We start from the raw sequence: 25,988 nt of genomic DNA on the forward strand, positions 1-25,988 counted from the left end.
GCTGAGATGATTGACCTCCAACAACCGCAACCAGCTTGCTTTGCGCTAGATGTGACTCCAACCAGCGGAGAGATTTCCCCCGATTCCCATTGACTGCAGTTTTGCTATGGCCACTTGATGCCATACTCGGTTAAATGCTGCCTTAATATTAATAGCAGTCACTCTCACCTCACCTCTGGAGTTCAGTTCTTTTGTCCATGCTTGAACCAGGCTGTAATGAGGTTTGGAGCTGAGTGGCCCTGGCGGAACCCAAACTAAGCGTCACTGAGCAGGTTATTGCTAAGGAAGTGCCGCTTGATAGCACTGTCGATGACCCCTTTCATCGCTTTACTGATGATTGAGTAGACTGATGGGGCGGTAATTGGCCGGGTTGGACTTGTCCTGCTTTTTGTGTACAGGACATACCCGGCCAATTTTCCACATTGACGGGTAGATGCCAGTTTTGTAGCTGCACTGGAACAGCTTGGCTAGGGACAAAGCAAGTTCTGGAGCACAAGTCTTCAGTGCTGTTGGCAGAATGTTGTCAGGGCCCATTGCCTTTGCAGTATCCAGTGCCTTCAGTCATTCTTTGATATCGCATGGAGTGAATCGAATTGGCTGAAGTCTAGCATCTGTGATGCTGGGGGCTTCAGGAGGAGGCCAAGATGGATCATCAGCTCGGCACTTCTGGTTGAAGATTGGTGCAAATGCTTCAGCCTTATCCTTTGCACTAATGTGCTGGTCTCCCCCATCGTTGAGGGTGGGGATATTTGTGGAACCACCTCCTCCAGTTAGTTGTTTAATTGTCCACCACCATTCGCGACAGGATGTTGCAGGACTGCAGAACTTAGATCTGATTCATTCGTTATGCGATCGCTTAGCTCTATCGCATGCTGCTTATGCAGTTTGGCATGCAAGTAGTCCTGTGTTGTAGCTTTACCAGGTTGACACCTCATTTTGAGGTATGCCTGGTGCTGTTCCTGGCATGCCCTCCTGCATTCTTCATTGAACCAGGGTTGGTCCTCCAGCTTGATGGTAATGGTAGAGTGGTACAGCCAGGCCATGAGGTTACAGATTCTGGTTGAGTACAATTCTGCTGCTGATGATGGCCCGTAGTTGCCCAGTGAAGACTATACTTTTAGGGATCATTTCTATAGTTTTTTTCCTAGTGGCAGGGGAAGAAACCGTGATCAGTGGCCTTTGATCCTGTCCTGAGTATGCTTTAAGTAAAATGGCTATAACCAATCTTCGAGCTTCAGGCCAGGGAGTGTGCAACGCCGTTCGGGTGGTGGTGAAGGATAAGGAAGGAGATGCACCGGTTGATCGTCCCTTCATCAAGAAAATCCTCATCGATTGCTGTGGATTCCAAGCTGCAGACATCTTCTGCCTGCAGGACTACCCCAGCAGTGGATATTTCGATGTGACGTTTAAGAATGTGGCGGGATGCATCAAGTTCCTGAAGGTGTTCAAGGAGAAAGGGAACCTGGCGCCGCTGTCCATCCTCAAAGTGGAGCCACTCCTCACGCTGCCGTCACAATGTGACCAGGTGGTGACAATTCACCTCTATAATCCCCATGTTCCTGTTGTGGATGTACTCACCTTTCTTGCCAGGTACGTCGAGGTGGCCGGCAGCAGCACTGATGTCAAGGACCCATTTGGGAATTGGACCAGCTAGCGGCAGGTCAAGGTGACCTTGAAGGTTGATGCCAATGGAGCCATTATCCACCCTCCCTCCAGCTTCACTATCGGGGGAAGTCGAGGCTTCTTGGTCTACGCTGGGCAGCCCAGAGTTTGTCGCACCTGTGGCAAATCTGGTCACTTGACAGCTAACTGCAGCACGGTTGTCTGCAAGAAGGAAGACCATCAGACCAAGGACTGTAAGCAGAGTAAGTATTGCAACTTGTGCGGTGCGGCAGGCCATCTCTACAAAACCAGAACTTTCAAACAAGCATCAAGATGTAGCTTGGCTGGTGGTGAGAAGAGCCCTCCCTGTCAGATCCTTCCTGCACGCCCGAAGTCTCACCCCCTCCGCACAATGCCCTCGAGGTGGCTGTGGTGGGGAAGAGACGGTTGCCCACCTCCTTCTGGAATGTGTCTTTGCAAAACAGGTGTGGAAAGAGATGCAGTGGTTTTTGTCGAGGTTCATCCCAAGCAGCTCTGTAACACAGGAGTCTGTGCTCTGCGGGCTGTTCCCAGGGACGCACACCGAGATAAACATTTTGCTTGAGGACTATCACTTCAGTGAAAGACGCCCTTTGGTCTGCCCGAAACTTGTTGGTCTTCCAGCGCAAAGAGTTGTCCATGACAGAATGTTGTAGACTGGCACATTCCAAGGTCCAGGACTACATGCTGAGGGACGCACTAAAGCTTGCAGCAGCCGCAGCAAAGGCTCAATGGGGAAAGGCCACTGTGTAAGGTTCCCCCACCAAGCTGAACTGAGGGGCTGGATCCATGGAAAACCCCTCGAACTGTACCCGTAAAATATTTATTTGCTGTAAAATGTACATGGCATATAAAATGAAATGGAGGGGTTGTGAGGCAACTCATTCTTGTATTGAAGGAAACTAGTCTCCTTTGCACTCTTTGTATTGTTTGGACTTGGTGCTGTTTGGAACTATTTTGTAATGTATTTTTTACAGATTTTTATGAATAAAGTATATTTTGGAAATTTAAAAAAAAGTAGATCCCAGTTTTGCATTGCGAAACCTGTTCAAAATCTATCCCATTTAGCACAGTAGTAGTCACACAACACGATGGAGGGTATCCTCAATGTGAAGACGGGACTTTGTCTCCACAAGGACTGTGCGGTGGTCACTCCTATCAGTACTGTAATGGACAGATGCATCTGCGGCAGGCAGATTGGTGAGGATGAGGTCAAGTATATTTTTCCCTCTTGTTGGTTCCCTCACCACCTGCTGCAGCCCCAACCTAGCAGCTGTGTCCTTTAGGGCTTGGTCTGTAATGGTGCTACCGAGCCACTCTTGTGATGGACATTGAAGTTTCCCACCCAAAGTACATTCTGCGCCCTTGTCACCCTCAGTGCTTCCTTCAAGTGCTGTTCAACTTGAAGGAGTACTGATTAATCAGCTGAGGGGGCAGGGTGTGGGCAGGTGGTAATCAGCAGGAGGTTTCCTTGCCCTTGTTTGACCTGATGCCATGTGACTTCATGGGGTGTGGAGTCGATGTTGAGGAATCCCAGGGCAACTCCCTCCCCACTGTGCCGCCATCTCTGCTGGGTCTGTCCTGCTGGTGGGACAGGACATACCCAGGTATGGTGGTGATGTTGTCTGTAAGGTATGATTCCATGAGTAAGACTATGTCAGGCTGTTGCTTGAGTAGTCTGTGGGACGGCTCTCCCAACTTTGGCACAAGCCCCCAGATGTTAGTAAGGAGGACCTTGTAGGGTTGATGGGGCTGGGTTTGCCATTGTCGTTTCCGGTTTCATTCCTTATTGACTTTGTAGCAGATAAATACATCTGAGTGACTTGCTAGGCCATTTCAGAGGGCATTTCAGAATCAACCACATTGTTGGATGTGTCCAAATGCATATTCAAGCTCTGCAGGGAGCTTCATTTTAGACGTTCCTGAAACAACCAGGCTGTTCTTTTAAAAACTATGAATCTTAACTTACAGCATTTGGAAGTATCGGATCACATTGTAGTAAGTGTGTTTGGACCAAGCATCACTACAGTTGACAAAGGAGATGAATTTCAAATCAAGAATGCTGGTAACAGTCCAGGGTAAACACCAGCAACGCAACAGTTTTTACAGTGATTATTGTATTATACAAAATAGCAACTCTCTTGGGAAGGAATGTACAGGGCTCTAATCTAATAGAAGGGGTTCAGACTTCCTAAAACCGTGAAGGCAAATATTAAGTGGTTTATAACGTCATCTGAACCATGAGGTTTGATTACTACCTTGAACTTCGTCCTTGGTGTCTGATTATCTAATATTTTAAGGTATGCTTTTTAAGTTAGAAATGCTAACTTCTTGCTGTTTGGTGAGTTTGTCTCATTTTGAGAGGGTTTTCATCCTTGTGACCTTGTGTGCAGTTTTTTTTGAGAACTTGCAACAAGCTTCAAGGAGGGTCTGTACATCGCATATGTACAAGCTTAGCTTGAGGCTATTGTCATCTAGTCATCACAGCCTGAAGTTTGTATTCCACAAAATCCTGACTACTTATATAAATGTTTGCTCACTTAAGTGATTGGTTGGACTGAAGCACCCCTAAAGGCTTCAGCAGTCACTGTGCCAGTCGGTTGTGGGTTCACTGAATTTGTTAGGAAGACTGCAGCTATTATGAAGAGTTTGCCGTCAAGTAATGAAAGGATGTGTTTTCACTGTATGAGAAGTATGCTGTATTATCAGTGCTGTCCAAACTGCAGTTTGAGAGCCTGGCAATCTAGCTCTTGGAGCTAAGGAAAGTCAGTTTCTACCCCAAAGCCCAGGCAACTTGGTTCTATTTGCATGGCTTACTCCTGCTCCTATGTTCCTATGTATCATTGGCATTTCTTGTTCACTGGGTTGTCATGTTTGAATTTTGTGAAATTACTGGATTTACAAAAGACTGTTGCTTCATTGTTGAATAGATCTTCTATCAGAAGAGCAAGATCTATTCGTATCAACAATAAGTAGGTACATTGGTCTAAACTTTGTACATTGCCCAGAAGGCTCCATGACACACACCAAGATGGCAAATGAAGACAAATCTAAGGCACCCTGAGTATTTAGTTTTGTAAAGCAGAACAGCTTCAGTTCTTGAGCTGAGTTGGACTAGCTGGCCCTTACTAGTGGTGCACAACAATAAACTCATTAAATGCGCAATGCCTTCATAAAAAGCACAAATCTGCATAGGATTCTTTTTCCTGTATGTCCTAGGAAAGGGAATCTTGAAATGACCACATAAAGCCTGCAACACTGCGTTAGCTTTATATTTTGATGAATCAAGTTCCCAAATAAAACCCCACGACGATCCTGAAAACAGTTTACTGCTTTTGCTGTGTTGTGTTGCAGTCTCTAATTTGGAATTGCTACCTGGTTTAGTGTCTTGTCATACTAGCAAGTGGTACACGTCCAATTCCGTCATAACCATAAGTCACGGGGTTGAGTGTACATTTACCAGGAGTCAGATATTTTGATTTGCAGCTCCTGACTGAAAAACCTGACTGTCGGACCAACAGCTTTGTTCAGGACCAACACCAAGTTTCAAAACAAGAAAAGGAAGCCGTGGTTAGACAGCATCAAGCTTTGGGTTTTAAAAGCCTAACGGTTTTAGGATCAAGAGAGTGGGTTCTGCAGTTTCGTGTTCCTACGATAGAATGAGAGAGTAGGATTCAGTGTGATGAGCTTTGCTTTCATTACGGGAGTGGGAGGAAGTGATATAGCAGTTATTGCACTGACCTAGTGACCCAGGGGTCATGAGTTGAAATTCCACCATGGCAAGATGGGAAATTCAATCCAATAAATATAGTCATTTAGAACTGATAAAATCCCAACTGATTCACTAATGTCCTTTAGGGAAGGGAATATACCGTCCTTATCTGCTCTGATCAGCACGAGTCCAGTCCCACCAAAGATGATTGACTCTTAATGTCGTCTGAAGTGGCCTCAAGATGAAAGTTCAAAAGCATAAATCTCGATTGTAAGCATAAGATTCTGAATTTCTCTTCTGGGGAAGTTGAGTTTATTTCTAATTACCTATGTAGATTCTTTTTCTCCAGCATTTATTGATTTGTTGTAAACTTGTGATCTCTATTGTGTTAGGTATCCCAACCTAGACTTTGGGTGGAAAAAGTCTATAGACAGCAAAGCTTACATCTTGACGACCAGCTCCTGTACAGATGAGAATGAGAGTTACTGTAAGCACAGCACAATTGTAGCCCCTGACGATGCTGCCCATCGAAGTTCTGTCAATGAGAGCTCCTCCGTGCATAACCTTCATCAGCCATCTGTGAACAGCAAAACATTCACCAAGAGTCTGTCCCCCAAAAAGCTCTTCAGTGCTGACAAAGTCGCCAAGAACACAATACTAGTAAATGGCATAGTTTGTACTGAAAACCTAACCAATGGAAATGCTGAACTGCTACACAAAGGTTGCATTTGCCATCAAAATCAAATAAACTCCTACAGGCATGATTTACTCGTACAACCAGCTACCTCAGTTCCCATGCGTAACACACACCACAGTGAGAACCAGCCCAAGCCCCGAGTTGAATGTAATCTACAAAGTAATAACCTAGACGGAATTACTAACAAATCTACCTCAGATTGTTGCTCAAAAGAGGCAGTTTCCTGCAATTCCTCAGAGCCTCTGGCAATTCCGCAATGGATTTTGGATTCGGGCGACTGCCCCCCTGGCGTATATACAACCGAAACCCTCGGCCCTAACCCCGGTCTGATTCTCCAAGCTTTGACCTTGTCAAATGCCAGCGATGGGTTCAATCTGGAGCGCTTGGAGATGCTTGGCGATTCATTCCTAAAACACGCTATCACGACGTATCTGTTTTGTACGTATCCAGATGCCCATGAAGGGCGGCTGTCTTACATGAGGAGTAAGAAGGTGAGTGTTAGATCTGCAACTTAGAGGGCTTAAGAGTTGAAAAGCATATTTTAACTTTTATCTTTTGGTTTTTGTCTTTTTTCCCCCTCTCTTGCAAACACCTGTTTTAAATGTGGAATGCAGTGTTTTGAACAGGTGGTCTTCTACAATGTGAAGTAAGCAGCCAGTGTTGCTGCACTTCAGATCACTCTGTTTTGCTTGCAGCTCTTGTTTCTCACACTCAATATTCCCACTGTCAAAAAAAGCAATACGTTTAGAAATTACTGATGATAGGTAACCTACTGTTGGAGCTGCTACAATGTCATAACACATCAACAGGTTGAAATATTTTTCATAAAATACTTCAGTTTCTGACATCCTCTCAACTTAATCAGTTTATTACTGCTTTGTAACAGTGTAGGCTTTTTAAAAACTGTAACATATAGAGCAGAGTAGAACTAGAGACTTTGAGGATGGGGCAGGCATAGGCTGCTCTTTAATTGTTTTTATTTCTCCCAGTTGTCTGCCATTCTTGAATGAGCACACTTGCTGTGGTACAGTGCCCTCTAGTACCCCATCTAAGAGGGCATTCTTTGAGTGGGCCTAGTCAGTGGGTATTGCTGGGCTGTTCCTTATCGAAGGCATTGCAAATCATGTCATAGGAACATATGAATTAGGAGCAGAAGTAGGCCATTCGGCCCCTCTAGCCTGCTCTGCCATTCAGTAAGATCATGGCAAATCTGTTTGTGTCTCAAATTCCACAATCCTATCTACCCCAGCCTTAAAATTATTCAGTGACCCTGCCTCCACTACCTTCTGAGGCAGGGAGTTCCAAAGTCGCACAACCCTCAGAGAAAGAAATTTCTCCTCATCTGTGTCCTAAAAGGGTGACCGCTAATTTTAGAACAGTGCCCCCTAGTTCTGGGCTCCCCCACAAGAGGAAACATCCTTTCTACATCCACCTTGTCAAGACCGTTCAGGATCTTGTATATTTCAATTCACTCTTAACTTCAGTGAAAACAAGCCCAGTCTCCCCAACCTTTCCTCATAAGACAACCCGCTCTTTTCAGGTATCTATCTAGTAAACCTCCTCTGAACCGCCTCCAATGCATTCACATCGTTCCTTAAATAAGGATTCCAAAACTGCACACAGTATTGAAGATGCGGTCTCAGCAATGCCCAGAATAACTGAAGCATAACATCCTTACTTTTATTTTCAATTCCTCTCATAATAAAGGATCGCGTTCCATTAACCTGCTTTATTACTTGCTGTACCTATATGCAAACTTGTTGTGACTCATCCACTAGAACACTAAGATCCCTCTGCACCTTGGAGTTCTGTAGTCGTTCTCCGTTTAAGCAATACTCTGCTTTTTTATTCTTTCTGCCAAAGTGAACAACTTTACATTTTGCCACATTATACTCCATCTGCCAGATTTTTGCCCACTCACTCAATCTATCTATATTGGTCAGCAAGCTCCTTATGTCCTCTTCACAACATGCTTTCCTACCTATCTTTGTGTTATCTGCAAATTTAGCTACCATGCCATTGCTCCCCTCATCTAAGTCATTGATGTAAATTGTAATAAGTTGAGACCCCAGCACAGCTCTGCGGAACTCCACTCGATACATTCTGCCAGTCAGAAAATGACCCATTTATGCATACTCTCTGTTTTCTGCCAGCCAACCCCAATCTTCCATCCATGGCAAAACGTTACCCCCTACACCATGAGCTCCTACTTTGCGCAATAACTTTTTATGTGGCACCTTGTCAAATGCCTTCTGGAAATCCAAGTACAGTACATCAACAGGATCCCCTTTATCCACAGCACATGTTACTCCTTCAAAGAACTCCAATAAATTGGTTAAACATGGTCTCCCTTTCACAAAGCCGTGCTGACTATTCCCGATTACCTTAAGTTTTTCTAAGTGCCCAGCTATAGCCTCCTTAATGATTTGATTCTAACACCTTCCCCATGACAGGCATCAAGCTAACTGGCCTGTTTTCTGCCTCCCCTTCTTCTTGAATAGAGGGGTTATATTTGCTATTTTGCAGTCTGATGGAAGCTTTCCAGAATCTAGTGAATTAAAAAAAAATTAACACCAGTGCATCTACTACCTCATTAGCCACCTCTTTTAAGACCCTAGGATGAAGCCCATCAGGACCGGGGACTTGTCAGCCGCAGCTCCATCAGTTTGGTCAGTACCTCTTCCCTGGTGATTGTAATTTCACCAAGTTCCTCTCTTCCATCCACTTCCTGATTTACAGCTATTATTGGAATGTTTTTTCTATCCTCTACAGTGAAGACAGAACCAAAATATTTGTTCATTTCATGTGCCATTTCCTTATTATCTACCATTAACTCCCCATTCTCACTCTCTAGTGGATCAACACGCACTTTACTTACTCTTTTCCTTTTTAAATACCTGTAGAAACTCTGACTATTCGTTTTTACATTTCTAGCTAGCTTCCTGTCATATTCCAATTTCTTTCTCCTGTTTAACCTTTTATTCATTCTTTGCCATTCTTTATATTCTGACCAATCATCTGACCTGCCAGTCGCCATTGCGCAATTATATGCCTCTTCCTTAAGTTTGATGTTTCTTTAACTTCTTTGGTTAACCACGGATGGTGGGTCCTCCCACCAACGCGTATCCTCGCCCAACACGAGCATTTGTGGGTTGGGGTCACTGGCTTTCAATCAGGCATGAGAATTCTTTTTTTAAAAACCTTTTTCTTTTCCTAAGGGCACAAAACATTATTTTTAACTTAAAATAAAGTTAAACAGAGACTGTAATATGATCATAAACATTTTAGGGCCAACCAGTCATACAGCAAAATTCTGGAATGCTCCTCCAACAGAAATTCGCCGGCTTTCACCTGAGTTAGCGCACATTTAAATTAAAAGGTAGAAACTAAATCGTGGAAGATGATGTGTTTGGAAAGAAAATTTCTGCAGTGGCTACTTAGTGCTGGGCTCTGAACTCTGACTAGAAAATTCAAAATGCTGTTGTAAGTGATGCACTGTCTGTACTAAGCTTTGTCTTTAAACTGTTATAATGGGACTAGTGGTCTTAGCACTCTGTTTTATTGCCTTAAGGATTGGTGAGAGGAAAGTTTCATCTATGTCACCTTTGAAGATCATGAGCAAAACCAAATACGGCCACTTCGTCCCAGTCCAGAGTGAGTGAGGCCCCATAGTGTTAAACTGCCCATAATTTATTTTTGTCTTTATTCGGTCATGGGTTGTAGCTGTCACTGGCTAGGCCAGCATTTGTTGTCCACCCTAATTGCCCTTGAGAATGTGGTGCTGAGCTGCCTTCTTGAACTGTTGTAGTCCTTGGGGTGTAAGTACAGTTTAGGAAGGGAGTTCCAGGATTTTGACCCAGTGACAGTGAAGGAACGGCGATATATTTCCAAGTCAGGATGGTGTGTGACTTGGAGGGGAGCTTGCAGGTGGTGGGGTTCCCATGTATCTGCTGCCCTTGTCCTTCTGTGTGTAGAGGTTGCTGGTTTGGAAGGTGTTGTCGAAGGAGCCTTGGTGAGTTGCTGCAGTGCATCTTGTATATGGTACACACTGCTGCCACTGTGCGTTGGGATGAGGGGAGTGAATGTTGAAGGTGGTGGATGGGGTTTCAGTCAAGTGGCCTGCTTTGTCCTGGATGGTGTTGAGCTTCTTAAGTGTTGGAGCTGCACCCATCCAGACAAGTGGAGAGTATTCCATCACACCTCAGGCTTATGCATGTAGGTGGTAGACGGGCATTGGGGATACAGGAGGTGGGTTACTCGCCGCAGCATTCCTAGCCTCTGACCTGCCCTTGTAGCCACAGCATTTTTGTGGCTGGTCCAATTCAGTTTCTGGTCAAACGCCCAGGATGTTGACAGTGGGGGCTTCAGCGATGGTATTACCATTGAACATCAAGGGGAAATGGTTGGATTCTGTCTTATTTGAGATGGTCATTGCTGGGCACTTGTGTGGCACGAATGTTACTTGCCACTTATCAGCACAAGCTTGGATGTTGTCCAGCTCCTGATGCATTGCAAATGGTGCTGAACATTGTGCAATCATCAGCAGACATCCTGCTTCTGACCTTATGATGGAGGGAAGGTTATTGATGAAGCAGCTGAAGATGGTTGGGCCTAAAGGCTGGCTCGGGTCTGCAAACTAAACCCGACCCGAGCCAGCCGGAACCACATCCGACTCCGAGCCCGAGTCCTTCCATATTTTCCTGTGCCCAACCCGACCCAACCATCAGTTAACCTACCTTCCAATTTTCACTTTGTTGCTGATTTGCACAAGCTTAAAATAACTGTAATAAAACCACCTTTCTAGTCCAAAAATTGAATTAACTGTGGAGCCACTTAGCTGAGGTTGTGATGGAGCGTGTCCGACATTATCTGTTCCTCCTACCAAAGTGGATAACCTTACATTTTTCCACATATTCCATCTGCCACGTTCTTGCCCACTCACTATGTCCAAGTCTATCAAGAATCTATCTATCTCTGCCTTAAAAATTTTCAAAGACTGCTTTGACTGCCTTTTGAGGAAGAGAGTTACAAAGACTCACGACCCTTAGAGAAAATGTTTATCCTCATCTCTGGCTTAAATGGGCGACCCGTTATTTTTAAACAGTGACCCCTAGTTCCTGTCCAATCCACCCTGTCAAGACCCCTCAGGATCTTGTATGTTTCAATCAAGTTGCCTCTTACTCTTCTAAATTCCAGCGGATACAAGCTTAGCCTGTCCAATCTTTCCTCATAAGACAACCCGCCCACTCCAGGTATTCGTCTGGTAAGCCTTCTCCGAACTGCTTCCAATGCATTTACATCCTTCCATAAATAAGGAGCCCAATACTGTACACAGTACTCCAGATGTCGTCTCGCCAATGGCCTGCGCAACCTTGCTACTTACGTATTCAATTCCCCTCGCAATTAACGATAACATTCTATTAGCGTTCCTAATTACTTGCTGAACCTGAATACTAACCTTTTGTGATTCGTGCACTAGGACGCCCAGATCCCTCTGCATCTCAGAGCTCTGCAATCTCTCACCATTTAGATGATGTGCTTGTTTTTATTCTTCCTGCCAAAATGGACAATTTCACATTTTTCCACATTATGCTTCATTTGCCAGATCGTTGCCCACTCACTTAACCTATCTATATCCCTTTGTACCCTCCTTATGTCCTCTTCACAACTTACTTTCCTACCTATCTGGCGCAGTGATTAGCACCGCAGCCTCACAGCTCCAGCGACCCGGGTTCAGTTCTGGGTACTGCCTGTGCGGAGTTTGCAAGTTCTCCCTGTGTCTGTGTGGGTTTTCGCCGGGTGCTCCGGTTTCCTCCCACAGCCAAAGACTTGCAGGTTGATAGGTAAATTGGCCATTGTAAATTTCCCCTAGTGTAGGTAGGTAGTAGGTGGGGATGTGGTTGAAAATATGGGGTTAATGTAGGATTAGTACAAATGGGTGGTTATTGGTCGGCACAGACTCTGTGGGTCGATGGGCCTGTTTCAGTGCTGTATCTCTAAATAAAATAAATAAATTTAGCAACCATACCTTCGGTCCCTTCATCCAAGTCATTTATATAATGATCTCTGTGGCACACCACTCGTTACATCTTGCCAACTGGAAAATGAGATTTAGGCCTACTCTCTGTTTCCTGATAGCTAGCCAATCTTCTATCTGTGCCAATATGTTACGCCTTACACCATGAGTTTTTATTTTCCGCAATAATCTTTAATGTGGCACCTTATCAAATGTCTTTTGGAAATCTAAGTACAGTACATCCACCAGTTCCTCTTCATCCACAGCACATGTTACTTCTTCAGAGGACTCCAATAAATTGGTTAAACGTGATTTCCCTTTCACAAAACCATGTTGACTCTGCCTGATTACCTTGAATTTTTCTAAGTGCCCTGCTATAATGTCCTTCCCTATGACAGATATTAAGCTAACTGGTCTGTAGTTTCCTGCTTTCTGTCTCCCTCCCTTTTTGAATAAAAGAGGTACATTGGCTATTTTCCAATCTAATGCAACCTTCCCGAATCTACGGAATTTTGGAAAATTAAAACCAACGCATCAACTATCTCACTAGCTACTTTTAACACCCTAGGATGAAGTCCATTAGGACCAAGGGACATATCAGCCTGCAGCGTCAACTATTTGCTCAGTACCACTTCCCTGGTGATTGTAATTTTCTTAAGTTCCTCCCTCCCTTCCATTTCCTGATTTAAAGCTATTTCTGGGATGTTACTTGTATCCTCTGTGGTAAAGACTGATGCAAAATATCTGTTCGATTCATCTGCCATCTCCTTATTTTCCATTATTAATTCCCCGAACTCACTTTTCTTAGAAGTGCGTCCACTTTTTTTGTTCAGTTATGAGGATTTGTGTTTTAAAATGGAATAAAGATTTCGTAGATGCTGAAACTTCGGGTTTTTTTACAACGGAGATCATCAGAAGGACTTTTGAATTGAGCTTGTAAACAACAGTTACTGGAAGGCACCTGCTTTCAGATAAATACCCAGCAGGGTTTTTTTTGACTTGGGGGAAGATGTTTACAAAGAAGTAACGGGTCAGGATTTATAGGGGTCAGGAGGCTTGACCCTTGTGACATTGTTTTTGGTTTCACTTTGGACAGTGAGTTGGGATATGGACAGTGTTTAAAAAGACAGTTGGAGCAAACCCCAACTCAGTCTGTTCCAGCTCTTTGAAAAGCCTGCCAGTTTTTCCAACTCTTTGAGAAGCTCCGAGAAGCAAGTCTAAGAAACAGACTGAAACTGTTGCTGCATTTTTTCTGGAAAGCCTACCCAAACTGATCTTAGGTTAAGGGGTGATCTGATCGAAATCTTCAAGATATTAACAGGAAAAGACAGGCTAGATAAAGATAAACTATTTCCACTGGTTGGAGACTCTAAAACTAGGGGGTATAGTCTAAAAATTAGGACCAGACCGGTCAGGAGAGATGTTAGGAAGCACTTCTTCATGCAAAGGGTGGTAGAGGTTTGGCACTCTCTCCGACAAACAGCAGTTGAAGCTAGAACAGTTGTTAATTTTAAATCTGAGATAGATATATTTTTGTTAAGCAAAGATATTGAGGAATATGGGCCAAAGGCAGATATATGCAGTTAGACCGCGGATCAGCCATGATCTCATTGAGTGGCGGGACAGGCTCAAGGGACTGAATGGCCTACTCCTGTTCCTATCTTCCTATCCCAGTGACAGCTGTCTCTGCGTACTTGGGACACCAAACCAAAACAAAACAAAGGACATCTGACATCTTTCCATATCTTTTTTCTTCTTCAAGAATTAGCAAGTATTTGGTCAAAGTATTCTTTTGTCTGTTTTTCTTTTGTAATAGAGCTCTAAAGAGTAATTTTTTTTTTCAGTTAACTGGTGTATGTGCGTGTGAGAGGGGCTAAGGTAAAAAGGGAACGTTTATATTTCAATCTTTGTGTTAATGCTTTGCATCGTTGCTCGTTAAGATCTGTTTTGTAATAAACCGATAGTTATTGTTTATTAAAGAAACCTGTTTGGTGTATTTTATTTTGGGATAAAAATAGAGTCTGTGATTTACCATATCGGTTACTGGGAAAAAATTTAAATATATGCTGTGACCTGTGGAGAAGTGGAACTAGAAAAATAGTAGACTGCTCCAGCCTCAGTCGTAACACTTTCTATAGGACCACGCTCACTTTGTTAACTAATTTTTAAATATCTACAGAAACTCTTACTATGCGTTTGCTTTTTTTATATTCTGTCCAATCTTCTAACCTGCCACCCATCTTTACACCATTATATGCTTTTTCTTTAAGTTTGATGCTATCTTTAACTTTTTTAGTTAACAACAGATGGTGGGTTCTGCTGTTGGTATGTATCTATTCTGTGTATTCTGAAATACCAAACTGCAAGAAGTATACTGGTTAAACCAGAAGAGAGAAATAATACAGGCGAATAAAGCATCAGTGCTGAGGGACAGGTTAGGGGGTATAGCCCAAATAAGAGTTCTATATACAAATGTACGGAGTGTAAGGAATAAACTAGATGAACTGCAGGCGCAAATTCAAATGGAAAATTATGATGTGGTGGCCATTGCGGAGACATGGCTGCAGGATGGTCGGGACTGGGAACTAAATATACCTTGTTTTAAAGTTTACGGGAGGGACAGGGAAAATGGCAGAGGGGGTGGAGTAGCCTTACTGATTAGAAATGATATCACCTCATTGGTGAGGGAGGATATAATGAGGGGAAAGCATTCAGTGGAGACCTTATGGGTGGAATTGAGGAACAGAAAAGGATCTAAAACTGTAATAGGTATTGTGTATAGACCCCCTGGTAGCAAATGCACTAATTAGGCAAGTGTGTAACAAAGGCAGAGTAGTATTAATGGGGGATTTTAACTTGCACATAGATTGGGAGAGGCAGACTAGCACCTGTCAGAAAGGTAGTGAATTTCTGGAATGTGTCCGGGATAGTTTCCTACAGCAAATATGTCCTAGATGTAACAAGGGGACAGGCAATATTACATTTAGTTATGAGAAATTAGCCAAATTTAATTAGTAGCCTAATTGTGCGTGAACATTTATCAAATAGTGATCACAACATGATCGAATTCAAGGTCCGTTTGAAAGTGAAAAGCACGAATCAGCAACTAGAATTTTAGACTTGGATAAGGCCGACTTTACCGGGATGAGACAGAGACTGTCCACGGTAAAGATCTGTTTGGTCTGTTAATTGGTCAAACGACTGAAGAACAGTGGAGAATATTTAAAGAAACATTTAACAAAATACAGAGCGAGTATATACCCCTGAGAGGAAAAAACTCCACTTCACAGAAAAAACAGCCATGGACAACTAAAGAGATTAGGGATAGCATAAAACAAAAAGAAATGGCTTACAAAAATGCAAAACGCAGCACAGATCTGGCTGAATGGGATCGATACAAAGACCAGCAAAGGGTCACAAAGCAGCTTATAAGGGTTACTAAAAGAGATTATGACAGGAAACTTGAAAGGGAGATCAAAATCAATAAGAAAAAATGTTATAGTTACATAAAGGGAAAACAGGAGGTCAAGAGCAATGTAGGCCCACTAAAAGCTGAAACTGGAGATATTGTCATTGATAATGGGGAAATGGCAGACATGTTGAACAAATACTTTGCCTCAGTATTTACAGTTGAAAAGGAGGATAACTTGCCGGAAGTCCTGAAAAATTAATAGCCGATAGGGGACAGGGACTTAATACAATTAACGTAAGTAAATCATCAGTAGCAAGGAAATTAATGGAACTAAAGAGCGAGAAATCCCCAGGACCTGATGGTTTCCATCCAAGGGTGTTAAAGGAAGTAGTGGAGCACATTGTAGATGCCCTAACTATAGTCTTTCAGAGTTCCCTAGATTCAGGAGTGGCCCCTCTGGATTGGAAAGTTGCACATATTACTCCACTTTTTAAGAAGGGTGAAAGGGGGAACCAAGGAAATTACAGACCAGTTAGCCTGACATCTGTGGTGGACAAGTTGCTGGAGTCTATAATCAAGGATAGGGTGACTGAGCACCTAGAAAAATTTCAGTTAATCAGGGACAGCCAGCATGGATTCATGACGGGAAGGTCATGCCTGACAAATCTCATTGAATTTTTTGAAGAGGTAACTAAGGTAGTGGACAGGGGAGTGTCTATGGATGTTATTTGTATGGACTTCCAGAAAGCATTTGAAAAAGTCCCACATAAGAGACTGTTAACCAAGGTAGAAGCCCATGGAGTTGAGGGCAAATTATTGACATGGTTAGAAAGTTGGTTGAGTGGTAGGCGACAGAGAGTGGAGATAATGGGTAAGTACTGCGATTGGCAGGATGTAACTAGTGGCGTCCCGCGTGGATCTGTGTTGGGCCCCAATTATTCACACTATGCCATCATCCAAGTCGTTAGTGAATAATAAGTCATATATCCAAATTTGCTGATACAAAGTTAGGTTGCATTGTAGACAGTCTAGATGCTAGCATAAAATTGCTAAGAGATATTGACAGACTAGGTGAGTGGGCAAAACTGTGGCAGATGGATTTCAATGTGGGCAAGTGTGAGGTTATCCATTTTGGACCAAAAAAGGATAGAGCAGGGTACTTTCTAAATGGGAAGAGGTTAAGTACAGTGGATGTCCAAAGAGACTTGGGGGTTCAGGTGCATAGATCTTTAAAATGCTGCGAGCAAGTGTAGAAAATAATCAAAAAGGCTAATGGAATGCTAGCCTTTATATCTAGAGGATTGGAGTATAAAGTTCTCCAGAGGACTGGAGAACAGCTAATGTGGTCCCACTATTTAAGAAAGGTTGTAGAGATAAGCCAGGGAACTACAGACCAGTGAGTCTCACGTCAGTGGTAGGGAAACTATTGGAGAAAATTCTGAAGGAGAGAATCTATCACCACTTGGAGAGGCAAAATTTGATTAGGAATAGTTAGCATGGCTTTGTCAGAGGGAGGTCATGCCTAACAAATTTGATTGAATTCTTTGAGCATGTGACCAGGTGTTAAGATGAGGGTAGTGCATTTGATGTAGTTTACATGGATTTCAGCAACGCCTTTGACAAGGTCCCACATGGGAGACTTATCAAGAAAGCAAATGCACATGGGATGCAAGGTAACTTGATAAGGTGGATTCAAAATTGGCTTAGCTGTAGGAGACAGTGAGTGATGACAGACGGCTGTTTTAGTGACTGGAAGCCAGTGTCCAGTGGCGTACCACAGGGATCTGTGCTGGGTCCCCTATTGTTTGTCATTTATATAAACGACATAGATGACTATGTGGGGGGTAGGATCAGTAAGTTCGCAAATGATACAAAGATTGGCCGAGTGGTTAACAGTGAGGTGGAGTGTCTTGGGTTACAGGAAGATACAGACAGGATGGTCAAATGGGCAGAAAAGTGGCAGATGGAATTTAACGCTGAAAAGTGTGAGGTGATGCACTTTGGAAGGAGTAATGTGACACGGAAGTATTCAATGAATGGCCTGACACTGGGAAGTTCCGAGGAACAAAGGGACCTTGACGTGTTTGTCCATAGATCTCTGAAGGCAGAAGGGCAGGTTAATAGGGTGGTGAAAAAGGCATATGGGACACTTGCCTTTATCAATCAAGGCATAGATTACAAAAGCAGGGAGGTCATGTTGGAGTTGTACAGAACTTTGGTAAGGCCACAGCTGGAGTACTGTGTGCAGTTCTGGTCACCACATTATAGGAAGGATGTGATTGCATTGGAGGGGGTGCAGAGGCGATTCACCAGGATGTTGCCTGGAATGGAACATTTAAGCTATGAAGAGAGGTTGGATAGACTTGGGTTGTTTTCACTGGAGCAGAGAAGACTGAGGGGTGACCTGATCTAGGTGTACAAGATTATGAGGGGCGTGGATAGGGAGCAGCTGTTCCCTTAGTTGAAGGGTCAGTTACGAGGGGTCACAAGTTTAAGGTGAGGGGCGGGAGGTTTAAGGGGGATTTGAGGAAGAACGTTTTTACCCAGAGGGTTGGTGATGGTCTGGAATGCTGTGCCTGGGAGGGTGGTAGAGGCAGGTTACCTCACATCCTTTTAAAAAGTACCTGGATGAGTACTTGGCACGTCATAACATTCAAGGCTATGGGTCAAGTGCTGGCAAATGGGATTAGGTAGACAGGTCAGGTGTTTTAATGCATCGGTGCAGACTCGAAGGGCTTCTTCTGCACTGTATTATTCTGTGAGGTTATGCTGCAGCTGTACAAAACCCTGGTTAGACCCCACTTGGAGTACTGTGAGCAGTTCTGGGCACCACACCTTAGGAAGGATATATTGTCCTTGGAGGGAGTGCAACGTAGGTTTATAAGATTGATACCTGGACTGCAGGGATTAATTTACAGGAGAGATTACACAAATTAGGCCAGTTTTCGCTAGAATTTAGAAGGTTAAGGGGTGATCTGATTGAAGTCTTCAAGATATTAACAGGAAAAGACAGGCTAGATAAAGAAACTATTTCCACTGGTTGGAGAGTCTAAAACTAGGGGGCATAGTCTAAACATTCAGACCAGACTGTTCAGGAGCGATGTTAGGAAGCACTTCTTCATGCGAAGGGTGGTAGAGGTTTGAAACTCTCCCACAAACAGCAGTTGAAGCTAGAACAGTTGCTAATTTTAAATCTGAGATGGATAGATTTTTGTTAAGCAAAGATATTAAAGGATATGGGCCAAAGGCAGGGATATGGAGTTAGGCCGTGGATCAGCCATGATCTCATTGAATGGCGGGACAGGCTCGAGGGGCTGAATGGCCTACTCCTGTTCCTATCTTCCTATGTTCCTAAATGTCTGCCACTGCATCTCTATTATCTTATGCCTTAACCTATTTTGCCAGTTCACTTCAGCTAGCTCTGCGTTCATGCCTTCATAATTGCCCTTAATTAAGTCTAAAATACTCGTCTCAGACCCACTCTTCTCTCCCTCAAACTGAATGTAAAATTCAATCATATTATGATCGCTGCTGCCTAGGGGCGTCTTCACTACGAGGTCATTCATTAATCCTATTTCGTTGCACAATACCAGGTCTAGTATAGTCTGCTGTCTGGCTCCAAAACATGCTGTTCTAAGAAACTATCCCGAAAACATTCTATGAACTCATCTAGGCTACCTTTGCCCATCGGATTTTTCCAGTCTATATGTCGATTAAAATCTTCTGTGATTATCGCTGTGCCTTTCTGACAAGCACCCGTTATTTCTTCCTTTATAACCCTTCCTGCTCTGGTTAGTTAAAGGGCTTGTACACTACTCCCACAAGTGACTTCTTGCCTTTATCGTTTCTCATCTTGACCTGAACTGCTTCTACATCCTGGTTTTCTGAACTTAAGTCATCCCTCTCTATTGCACTAATACCATCATTAATTAACTGAACCACCTCTCCACTTTTTCCTAGCTTCCTTCCCTTCCTAAATGTCTTGTACCCATCAATATTCAGGTCCCAATCTATGTCATCCTGCAGCTATGTCTCTGTAATGGCATATCAGATGGTACTTATTTATTTCTATTTGTGCTTTCAGTTCCTATGTTTTGTTTCAAATGCTATGTGCATTCAGATACAGAGCCTTTAGTTTTATCCTTTATTATTTTTGTAACCTCTAGCCTTGTCTGCTGATTTATTCTTAGATTTGTAATTCCTGTTCCTTGCTGTCACAGTCTGTTTATCTTTTCCCATATTAATACCTTTCTTGCTTTGTCTCTGCTCTTTGATTTTACCACATCTTCCCAAGTTTGATCCCTTTCCCCCACTATTTAGTTTAAAACCCTCTCTACTTCTCTAGTTATGCGGCTCGCCAGAACACTGATCTCGTCACGGTTCTGGTGTAGACTGTCCCAACAGTACAGTCCCCACTTTCCCGAATACTGGTGCCAGTGCCCCGCGAACTGGAACCCACTTCTACCACACCAGTCTTTGAGCCACACATTCATTTCTCTAACCTTATTTGCCCTTCTCCAATTTGCACATGGCTCAGGTAATAATCCAGAGATTATTATCTTTGAAGTTCTGCTTATTAGTTTGGTGCCTAGCTCCTCATACTGACTATGTAAAACCTCTTTCCTTGTCCTACCTATGTCGTTGGTACCTACACAGACCACGACAACTGAATCCTCCCCTCCCACTGTAAGTTCCTCTCTAGCCGTGAGCAGATGTCCTGAACCCTGGCACCGGGCAGGCAACACCGCTTTCTGGACTCTCACTTTTTGCTGCAGAGAACAGAATCAATCCCCCTCACTATACTGTCCCCTACTATCACTACTTTCCTTTTTGCTCTCCCTGCTTGAACGGCTTCCTGTGCCATGGTTAGTCTGCTCATCCACTGTACAGCCCTGTTGTCCATACAAGCTGCAAGAACCTCAAACTTGTTGCTCACTTGCAAGGGCTGAGGCTCCTCCACTCCAACCTTCGCGACCCCCTTACCTGCCTAACTTGCAGTCACACCCTTCTGTCCCTGACCACTGCCAAAACAGACGACCCTGTCCTAAGGGGTGTGACTGCCTTCTGTAACAAAGTGTCCAGTTAACCTTCCCCCTCGCTGATGCATTGCAATGTCTGCAGTTCGGCCTCCAACTCATCTACTCTGAGCCGAAACTCCTCAAGCCACAGACACTTACTACAGACCTGGTTATCATGGATTGCCGTGACATCCAGGAACTCCCACATCTTGCAGCCGCAACACATCACCTGTCCTGCCATCTTTACTGTGTTAATTAAATTTATTTTAATTTTTATTAATTAATTCATAGTTCCCCTCCTTTCCGAACTCCTGACTTCACATGCAGTGCAGACAAGCAGCACTGAGAGGCCCCTGAAAATTGGTGCTGAGGAAGGGTTTACCATAAAACCATAGAAAAATTATGGCACAGAAGGAGGCCATTCTGCCCATTGTGTCTGCGACAGCCGAAAAGCTAGCTGCCCATCTAATCCCACCTTCCAGCACCTGGTCCGTAGCCTTTGCAAGTGACAGCACTTCAGTTGCATGTCCAGGTTCCTTTTAAATGAGTTGAAAGTTACTGCCTCCACCACTTTTTTTATTTCCAAAATATACTTTATTCATAAAAATCTGTGGGAAAAAAAATACATTACCAAACAGTTTCAAACAGCACCAAGTCAAAAATTACAAACAGTGCAAAGGAGGTCCGTTTCCTTCAATACAATCATGAGTTGCCTCACAACCCTTCCATTTCATTGTCGTGCCAGATACATTTTTACATTTTACAGCAGACAGAATTTTCCCGATACATTTCGAGGGGTTTCCCATGGATCAAGCCCCTCAGTTCAGCTTGGTGGGGGAACCTTACACAGTGGTCTTTCCCCATTGAGCCTTTGCTGCGGCTGCCCCAAGCTTTAGTGCGTCCCTCAGCACGTAGTCCTGGACCTTGGAATGTGCCAGTCTGCAACATTCGGTCGTGGACAACTCTTTGTGCTGGAAGACCAGCAAGTTTCGGGCAGATCAAAGGGCGTCTTTCACCGAATTGATAGTCCTCCAGCAGCAGTTGATGTTTGTCTCGGTGTGCATCCCTGAGAGCAGCCCGTAGAGCACAGACTCCTCTGTTACAGAGCTGCTTGGGATGAACCTCGACAAACATCACTGCATCTCTTTCCACACCTGCTTTGCAAAGACACATTCCAGAAGGAGGTGGGCAACCGTCTCTTCCCCACCACAGCCACCGCAGGGGCATTGCGTGGAGGGGGTGAGACTTCGGGTGTGCAGGAAGGATCTGACGGGGAGGGCTCTTCTCACCACCAGCTAAGCTACATCGTGGTGCTTGTTTGAAAGTTCTGGTGATGAGGCATTCCACCAAATGGCTTTGGTGGTCTGCTCGGGGAACTATCCGACAGGATCCACCGTCTCCTTTTCCCGTAGGGCCTTGAGGACATTCCGTGCAGACCACTGCCTGATGGATCGGTGGTCAAAGGTGTTTTCCCACAGAAACTGCTCCACAAAGGATAGGTGGTACGGCATGGTCCAACTGGATGGAGCGTTCCGCGGCAATGTGACCCAGGCCCATCCTTCGCAACACCGGGGACAGATAGAACCTGAGCACGTAGTGACACTTGGAGATTGCTACTGGAGGTCTACACACAGCTTGATGCAGCCGCACATGAAGATAGTCATCAGGATGAGGGCGACGTTGGGTACATTTTTCCCACCCTTATCCAGAGGTTTGAACATCGTGTCCCTCCAGACCCGGTCCATTTTTGATCCCCAGATGAAGCGGAAAATGGCTCGGGTGACCGCCACAGCGCAGGAGTGGGGTATGGGCCAGACCTGCGCCACGTACAGCAACAACGTGAGCCCCTCGCACTTGATGACCAGGTTCTTACCCACAATGGAGAGAGATCGCTTCCCCACATTCTCAGCTTGTGTTGTGCCTTGGCTACTCGCTCCTCCCAGGTTTTGGTGCACGCCCCAGCCCTTTGGAACCATATCCCCAGCACCTTCAGGTAGTCTGACCTAACGGTGAAGGGGACAAAGGATCGGTCCGCCCAGTTCCCAAAGAACATGGCCTCGCTCTTGCCGTGGTTAGCTTTGGCTCCCGAGGCCAGTTCGAACTGGTCGCAGATGCTCATCAGTCTGCGCACAGACAGCGGATCCGAGCAGAAGACGGCGACGTCATCCATGTACAGGGAGGTTTTAACCTGAGTGTCACCCCTCTTATGCTCGCATCCTTCCTAATAGACTCAGCAAAGGGTTCAATACAGCAAACAAACAAGACAGGGGAGAGAAGACAGCCCTGTCTGATTCCAGATTGGATCGGGAAACTTTCCGATTCCCACCCATTGATTGAGACTGCGCTACTGATGTTTGTGTAGAGCAGTTTGATCCAATTGCAGATTCCCTCCCCAAACCCCATTTTGGAGTCCTGGCAGTGAATTCCAGACACCCACCACCCTCTGGGTGGAAAAAGTTTTCCTCATGTCCCCTCTATTCCTTCTACCAGTCACCTTAAATTTATGCCCCCTGGTAATTGACCTCTCCACTACGGGAAACAGATCCTTCCTGTCTATGCTATCTAGGCCGCTCAATTTTGTGCAGCTCAATTAAGTCATTCCTCAGCCTCCTCTGTTCTAAGGAAAACAACCCTAGCTTATTCAATCTTTCCTCATAGCTGCAACTTTCAAGCCCTGGCAGCATTCTTGTAAATCTCCTCTGTACTCTCTCCAGAGCAGTTATGTGCTTCCTGTGATGTTGTGACCAGAACTGTACGCAATACTCCAGCTGTGGCCTAACCAGCGTTTTATACTGTTCCAGCATTACATCCCTGCTTTTGTATTCTATACCTCGGCCAATAAAGGAAAGCATTCCCTATGCCTCCTTCGCCACTCTTATCTACCTGTCCTGCCACCTTCAGGGACCTGTGGACATACACTCCAAGGTCTCACACTTCTTCTACCCCTCTCAAATCCTTCTGTTTATTGTGTATTCCCTTGCTTTGTTTGCCCTCCTCAAATGCATTACCTTACACTTCTCTGGATTGAATTCCATTTGCCACTTTTCCACCCACTCAACCAAACTATTGATGATATTGTGGAATCTACAGCTGTCCTCTTCACTGTCAACTACATGGCCAATTTTTGTGTTGTCAGCAAATTTCCCAATTGTGCCTCCCACATTTAAGTCCAAATCATTAATATATACCAGAAACAGCAAGGGACCCAAAACTGAGCCCTGTGGAATGCCACTGGAAACCGCTTTCCATTCGCAAAAACCTCTATCGACTACTACCCTTTGTTTCCTGTCCATGAACCAATTTTGGATCCAACCTGCCGCATTCCCCTGTATCCCATGGGTTTTCACTTTTCTGACCAGTCTGCCATGCGGGACCTTGTCAAATGCCTTACTAAAATTCATGTAGACAACATCCACAGCACTACTCTCATCAATCCTCCTTGTTACTTCCTCAAAAAAACTCAGTCAAGTTAATAAGACATGACATTCCCTTAACAAATCCATGCTGACTATCCCTGATTAATCCGTGCCTTTCTAAGTGGCAGTTTATCCTGTCTCTCAGAATTGATTATAATAATTTACCGACCACCAAACTCTCACTGACCGGCCTATAATTATTTGGCCTATTCCTCGCCCCCTTTTTAACCAATGGTATAACGTTCGCAGACCTCTAGTTCTCTGGCTCCTCGCCCGTATTCAGTGAGGATTTGAAGATGATCCTCAGCTCATCCGCTGTTTCCTCCCTGGCTTCCTTTAACAACCTGGGATGCAATCTATCTGGACCTGGTGATTTATCCACTTTCAAGGATGTCAGACCCTCTAGTACTTCCTCTCTCATTATACTTATTGTAACTAATATTTCACACTCCTCTTTTACTACAATGTGTGCATCATCCCTCTCCTTTGTGAACACAGAGACAAAATACTCGTTAAGAACCCTGCCCACATCTTCTGCATCAACGCATAAGTTCCCTTCTACATCTCTGGCCCTACCCGTTCCTTAGTTATCCTCTTGCTCTTAATGTACTGATAAAACAATTTTGTGTTTTCCTTGATTTTACCTGCCAATAATTTTTCATGTCCTCTCTTTACTTTTCTAATTTCCTTTTTTATTTCACCTCTGCACTTTCTATACTCCTCTAGGCTTTCGACAGTATTATGTTTTTTGTGATCATAATTTAATTGAGAGATTTCCTTCATCAACATTTTCTTCACATCTGTTCTTTTCTTTTTCTGAACTTGTACTAAATCATCGCCATACTTCTATTCATTGTTTGAGAGTGCCATTTGTTCAATGTTACAATCCACATAAACACTTTTAGTTGTATCAGTTACAGGTTGATGGGAGTCTATTGCCCTTTTCCCTGGTAATGCTGCTATGTACTGCTGTAGAATGAGAAATTATTGCCTCTTTATTCTGATAATATTCCAGTGGATGGGGCCCTCACCTATTAGATGAATCAGCTGCACCACTCTTAAAAGCTTGGATCCTGAGCTCCCAGACCATTCCTTGAACAAATCTTGAATTCCAACTAATGTGTCTAATTTTTAAGTCTTATTTTAAATTAAAGTAGGTTATCGGCCTTTTAAGAAATAAATAGCCCTGTTGAAATGACAGGTACTGTTTAATTGTCACAAGCAAGTATCTGGGCATGTGAAATTAGATGTCAAATTTCAACATTGCCTGTCATCGTCTTTCTGCAAAAGCCTTTTTACGCTCAGACAAACATTGCTGGGGACAATTAACCCTGTCCGTCTTCTTAAATTGATAGACCCCAATAGAAAGGGAGATGGAGAGGATAAAAAAGGCTTTTGATGCATATTCAGCTGTACGACAGGAAAATGTAAGGAAATCAGAATTGGAGAATGCTGGAAAAATCCCATCTGTTCTAAACTGTCAAAAGAATTCAAATGTCATAACAGTAATTATTATTTTATATGTGAAATGCAATATTTTTAAAAGTCTCGGCACTTGTACTTTTCATTTGAGTTACTGGATGATTACAGAGTCTGCCCTCATCAATCCTGGAGAGTCTTCTAGGTGTCACCATAATGACAGATTGTTAGAAGCATATTTATACATTATACTGTAATACACTGGAATAATGTTACGAAGCCTATGTTCTGACAGAATAATTTCAGATTGGCGAGAATATTACAGTGTTAATTATTTCAGAGTGTGTTGCGTGAAGAATAAAATGGATGATTTAGCAGGAAATGTGTTCTAAATTATATTGTTGTAATTGCAGCTGTTTCCTTAATAAATCAATTTTAAAGAAAATAGCAAGGGGGGCACCTGGAAAGCATTACCAATTTCTGCCTAAATAGCCACCTCTGGCTTTAAATGTGGCGGGTGTGTGCTGCTAGTTACTTGATGCACTGTATGAAATTGATGCAGCCACAGGGATACAAAGTGAAATGAAAAGGCAAAAGGCTGGAAATGCAGCTCAGGTCCATCAAGGTCTGAAGTGAAAAAACAGGTTAACATTCCTG

At 43.8% G+C, this 25,988-nt stretch overlaps 1 protein-coding gene and 1 pseudogene across 7 annotated transcripts in view; both read left to right on the plus strand.

Moving 5' to 3' along the window:
- Nucleotides 1–25,988, plus strand: part of dicer1 (dicer 1, ribonuclease type III) — a 214,083-nt gene that overhangs the window by 142,936 nt on the left and 45,159 nt on the right. For all 7 annotated transcript variants that reach the window (XM_068038526.1, XM_068038531.1, XM_068038532.1 and 4 more), the window contains one exon: nucleotides 5,746–6,541. In XM_068038526.1, coding sequence (XP_067894627.1) covers nucleotides 5,746–6,541 — 796 coding nt within the window. The remainder of the gene's footprint in view (nucleotides 1–5,745; nucleotides 6,542–25,988) is intronic.
- Nucleotides 1,106–1,299, plus strand: LOC137374055 (small nucleolar RNA U3; annotated as a pseudogene).

The sequence above is a fragment of the Heterodontus francisci genome, chromosome 9 (assembly GCF_036365525.1).
Source record: "Heterodontus francisci isolate sHetFra1 chromosome 9, sHetFra1.hap1, whole genome shotgun sequence".
Classification (NCBI taxonomy): domain Eukaryota; kingdom Metazoa; phylum Chordata; class Chondrichthyes; order Heterodontiformes; family Heterodontidae; genus Heterodontus; species Heterodontus francisci.